Source organism: Sinocyclocheilus rhinocerous, unplaced genomic scaffold, assembly GCF_001515625.1.
Source record: "Sinocyclocheilus rhinocerous isolate Xijiao unplaced genomic scaffold, SAMN03320098_v1.1 scaffold1405, whole genome shotgun sequence".
Taxonomy (NCBI): Eukaryota; Metazoa; Chordata; class Actinopteri; order Cypriniformes; family Cyprinidae; genus Sinocyclocheilus; species Sinocyclocheilus rhinocerous.
Genome location: NW_015645543.1, coordinates 2,156,396 through 2,161,955, shown reverse-complemented (window position 1 = coordinate 2,161,955; position 5,560 = coordinate 2,156,396). Strand labels below are relative to the sequence as shown.

The following is a 5,560-nucleotide window of genomic DNA, read 5'->3' as shown; positions in this document are numbered from 1 at the left end:
TATATATATATATGTATGTGTATATGTATGTATATGTATGTATATATATGTGTATGTATGTATATGTGTATATATATATATGTGTGTGTGCGTATGTGTGTGTGTGTGTGTATGTATGTGTATGTATATGTATATATATATATATGTATGTGTATATGTATGTCTGTATGTATGTATGTATATATATATATATATATATGTGTGTGTGTATAAAATTCTTATATATTCCTTAATCAAAGAATTTCGGATTAAATCAAGAATTTCTTTCTTTTGTCCAGCAATTGACATTAGCAAACTGAAAGGTAGGAAAAAAGGAGAACTGTTCAATATAGAATTAAAATATATTTTTAGAGAATATTTTATATTTGAATGATTAGAATGGTAGCATATGAAAAGCAACATTAGGAAAACATCTTCATAATGTTCTTACCTCCCAAAGCAAGAATCCACCCAAACAAAGAGTTAATTGTATTCATTGCAAAACTCTAGGTAGAAAAAAGGAAAGAGGAGAGTTAAATATCACAGTACAGAATAAAAACATTTGAACATATATAAATATATACTATTTGATTATCAAATGTGCTGTTATATATAAAAAAAAAAAACTAAGGCTTGTTTTCCCAGAGCGTGTGAAGGTCTAAATAACCTTCCTATGAAAAGAATTGCAGATGAATTAATAATTAGCTTTGAAATAACTATCTAGAGTGGTCAATAAATCTGAAATGATTTGGAAAAAATAGGAAAGCACACTGTTAAACAAACCTGCATTTTAAAATGTTTAGTCTTGTGGCTAGGTGGACCATCCATGAAACTGTGCTCTTCAGACAACAACAACAGTGCTGTAGCTCCATCTAACTGCCTCACACAGCATTTCACCTAACAGCATGAAGTACTGCACTGCAGTGGACTGCAGCAGCCCCTCCCATCGATGCTGCACTAATACAACGCCTCAGACCACAACATATGAGAACATTATCATATGACCATAATATGTCTATTCACCTTCCCCAAGTAAAATACCCTGATGATAATCATGAAGTCCTTTTGCTGCTTCGATGAGCCCAATGTCATTCTTTTATTTAAAATAAACAGTGCAATACAGCACAATTTGGCATGCAATTTTCTGACAGGATGTACATTATCTTGTATATCATAAAAGCTGATCTGCTCTGTGTAATCCTCAATCACAGGCCAAATCTTTTGTTGCCTGAGCAGGCATGACGTTATAGCTTCCATACATTTACCTTTCAGAGGCTTTATGGTCGTGCTGTTTTAATCCCAGTCTGTGATGTTTTTCATTTGGCAGGACACCTTCTCCAGTGGTTCATAAAGCTTCAGCTCTATGGAGAGTGGAAGGAGAAGGAGAGAGGATTCGAGAGAGTAGAGAAGGAAAACCGTTTGTCTCCCCCTTTTGAAAGAACTAGAAAATGCTATTTACCAAATGTTATGCAGAGTTTCCCACGATTCATTTTGCTTGAGCTACCAGGGAATTCCAAGTATAACAAGTATGTATTTACAAGATGTTTCAGTATTTATGTTTGCTATTACACTACTGTTCAAAAGTTTGGGGTCCAGTTTTTAAATGTTTTTAAAAGAAGTCTCTTGTGCTCACTAAGGTTGCATTTATTTGATAATATATCAAAAATATTGTGAAATATTTTTACAATTTAAATCACTGTATTCAATTTTAATATATTTTAAAATGCAATTTATTACTGTGATAGCACTTTCAGCATCATTACTCCAGTCTTCAGTGTGACATGATCCTTCAGAAATCATTTCAATATGCTCAAGAAAAATGTCTTATTATCAATGTTGAAAATGTTGTGCTGCTTAATATTTTTGTGGAAACCCTGATAAATTCTTTTTAGGATTCTTTGATTAGTAGAAAGTTCAAAAGAACAACAAACTTTTGTTCATTGTCACTTTTGACCAGTTTAATAGTTTATCAATTTTGTACAAAAATGTCACATCAGTCACTGATCAACACTTATACAGCATTTATTATATTAGTTATTGTAAATGTTCTGATGGCTAGCAGACGGAAGTTCATGGACCGGATACGTGACAGTTGGTCAATTTATGGTCAATTTTTTTATTGATACATTTCAACATATAAAATTCCATATGTTAACATTAGTTAATATGTTTGGAACCAACAATAGTATTTTTAAATTAACATTAAACAACAAAATCATTAAGATAAACAAATGTTTGTTCATGGTTAGTTCATGATACCCAACCATAAATAAATGCGTACCATAAATTGCTGTTGATTTAGAAGGCCAATAATGGAAAACCTTAAGGTATGGATTACTTTTTTATAAACATGTATCACTTTCTGAAAAGAAGTAAACATCAGCAGAAAAGAATAAAGAATATTGTTCTTTTCAATATTTGCAGTGGGCCATCATTTCCTAAATATGATATATATATATATTTAAGAAATATAAATATCGATCATATTAATCAAAATAAATATCTTTGCTTGTGCTTTTTGACTTCACTATTTAACATTACTATATTACTTATTGAAGTAAATACGTCAGATCTGTTGTGCCCTGACAGCTGCCAATCATTTTATTTTGCATTTTATTTTCAGTAAACACTGTGGGTGTGCCCTAGTGAACTATTTGTTTGTTGCTCTTTGCATTTCAATTAGAGCACAAATTAGCATGTAAAAGGCCTTTATTGTCATTTTCTAAGATGGATGCAGATATATTCAATACCGCTAAGATTTCAGTCAATCTGCACCTCAGACAAATGCTGTTTCTAGACAGGTGAATATCACACACACCAGTGTTTATTGTTGCTTTATTTTCCATGGGAATGAATGATTATTTATTTAAGAGATTAAAGAGAGTGACATCTCCAGTGTTTCCTTAAGTGACAATGTATGCTTTTTGAAAAGCACTGAAGTTGAGAATTAATTCCACTGCTTTATTTTGAATTGTTAATTTGTCTCGGCTGATAACAATGCTGCTGGAGTGTGAAGAGGATGTTTTACATTTGAAAGGATTTCAAAATAAGCCATGACAACCTGCCCTTCACATCAAATGAAGAGATTAATTCATCTGAACCATACAAATGTTGCTCATTAATTTATTGCTTTGGAGTCCCAACAAATTGAGATGAAAATGCCTATTTAATTGTATTTAATTAACACAATAACTAAAATGACAACAATGAATTTGACAATCATACTACCCAAAGTATCATAGGAATAAATTATAATCTGATTTAAGATGTAAGCAATGTTTTCATCAGTATGTTATAATGGCAAGGCAAATTTGTTGTAATTTACAATCTAAATTCCATCCCTAACTTAAAAATTCTACTCAATTTTAGTAATTTTTATTGAGTTTTTATTCATTCATTCATTCATTCATTCTCGGAACCATTTGATCGTATGTAGAGTCATGGCAATTTTTCATCCTTAATTTTAAAAAGTGCAATTTAGTTTAATGAAGCAATTAAGTTTTTATTTATTGGGATGAAATGTTTACAGTGCATTACAATATGTACTGAAATTATTAACAAAAACTGCCCTGCCTTCCACAGGGTTTGCACAAATGTTTTGACAAACGTATGTAATGTAATGTAGTGTAATCCTATACAGTAGGCCTACTAAAGTGATGTTAGCCTATACGATTGCAGTGTCTTAATTATACTACATTTTACATTATATTAGAACATAAAGATAGTCCTCTCTTTATTATTGTTTGAACATTGGACACTGCAATGCAGTTCTGAAATTGCATGTTCATTTTTTGAGCACCAGAGGGAGGTGTAGGACTAGCTACACCTTTGACACGCGCTTGCACAATAAATTCCCTTTAAATCTATAGCCCAAAATGCTTTACAAACCAGAATTTGGGCGTTATCACACATTAAAACTGTTCAGTGAGAGACCACACTGTTGAATCGCGCGATGAGTTATTCACAAATGCTTAGTTTTACTTTTATTGCTCCGCCTGGAACTGTGATCCATTAATCGTATTGCCCTTAATCACCGGGCGAATCAGACGAGAGCTGCAAGTTGGGCGCAACTTTGAATCCTGTGCTGGTTAGCGTAATTGATTTGACGTTTCTTAAACATCCTACAGTTTAACAGGGACCAGGGTTTATGTTAGGTAAAGTAAATACGACGAGTTTCCTCGGAACAGTTGATGCTTTTAGAGACTTTTGTCAGAAGCGCATGGATGAGGATAACCTCTTCAGGACGACAAGGACAACAACTGAGCGAAGAAAACCCGTTCACTCTTTAGTCTAGGCTGCAACTGGACAGAGACCTGAAGTTTACGTTGATACGGTCTTCCATTCTTCTTTAATCTCAGTGCTTTAAACTGATTTATGTTCGATCCGCTGCCCACGCGCGCAGTTCAAAGTGCACCTCGATGCGCGTAATTGTTTTACTCAATCGGAGTATTGAAGGGTTCGGTCCAGCGTCTGGTGCTCATACGGACTGGCTGACAAGTTCAAATTAAGAATTGGACTTCTAAATACCTTCAGTTTTCCTGTCGCATCTCAATAAATGGGGAACCTGGATAATTGTTCTCTAAGGGATTGTGCTTTCTGTTAAACACATACCGCACGACTTGTTTTGAAATCGGTACATCTTAAATAAGACCATGATGTTTATGAAATTGCTTCTTCCACTGATGTCCATCGTTTTGATACGAGGTAAGACAGACTCTTTCTTCTTAGTGTTCTTTAACGCCTCTCTGTCTCAATTTACGTCGTCAGTCACTTCTATGTTGTTTTTCAAGACATTACGTACTGTTTAAAACAATTATTGAAACAATAACAGCTAAATAATTCATTAAAACAGCATTTAAATTATTAAAAGCAGTAGTAATAATTATAATATTCAATTAATTATCAATAATAATAATAATAATAAAAACAGCAACAATAATGATTTAGAAAATGCGGTTTCTTTATCATTTGACTTAGACATTAATAACTGTCTGCTATTTTTTAGAGGTTCACCATGCAATTTATCATAGAACCGATATTAAAGAATCAATTATGTAGAAAAGTGTTACTTGGTTAAAAACAAAATATTGGTCAAACTTGTAGTTGGTCACTCTTCAATATTGAACAGTGTTGTTTTTCTGACCAATAGCCTACCAATTATTTTCATCTGTCTTATTACTGATATGCAGACTTTTTCATTGTTTTATTTCTGCTTATTGACACAGTACTATTTAAATTCTCCATGCTTCCTGTAGAACATACATGAATTGACGAAAAGTGTTCATACAGTGCCGTGAAAAGGTTTTTGCCCTTTTGCTGTTTTTTTTTTTTTTTTGCATATTTGTCACACTTAAAAGATTCAGATCATCAAACAAATTTTAATATTACACAAAGATAATGCAAGTAAATACAAAAGGCAGTTTTTAAATTATGATTTCATTTATTAAGGGAAAAAAGCTGTCCAACCCTAATTTAATAAAAATGTATTGCCCCTTCCTGCTAAATCATGAAACATCTGTGATTAACCACATTATTTTAGAAAGCTGAGTTAAATTTCACTTGCCCTGGCCTGATTACTGCC

At 32.7% G+C, this 5,560-nt stretch overlaps 2 protein-coding genes across 6 annotated transcripts in view; one reads left to right on the top strand and one right to left on the bottom strand.

Moving 5' to 3' along the window:
* Positions 1-1,386, bottom strand: part of LOC107706467 (thy-1 membrane glycoprotein-like) — a 3,757-nt gene extending 2,371 nt beyond the window's left edge. For 2 of the 3 annotated variants that reach the window (XM_016510182.1, XM_016510181.1), the window contains exons 1-2: positions 763-897; positions 431-485 (exon numbers count right to left, since the gene is read on the bottom strand). In XM_016510182.1, coding sequence (XP_016365668.1) covers positions 431-485; positions 763-807 — 100 coding nt within the window. In that variant the 5' untranslated portion in view covers positions 808-897. Of the gene's footprint in view, positions 1-430; positions 486-762; positions 898-1,244 lie in introns of those variants that run through there. The other variant, XM_016510183.1, reaches the window with a different exon arrangement.
* A 2,547-nt stretch (positions 1,387-3,933) lies between these two features.
* LOC107706536 (nectin-1-like) overlaps positions 3,934-5,560 on the top strand; it is a 36,664-nt gene continuing 35,037 nt past the window's right edge. For all 3 annotated transcript variants that reach the window (XM_016510286.1, XM_016510285.1, XM_016510284.1), the window contains exon 1: positions 3,934-4,683. In XM_016510286.1, coding sequence (XP_016365772.1) covers positions 4,632-4,683 — 52 coding nt within the window. In that variant the 5' untranslated portion in view covers positions 3,934-4,631. The remainder of the gene's footprint in view (positions 4,684-5,560) is intronic.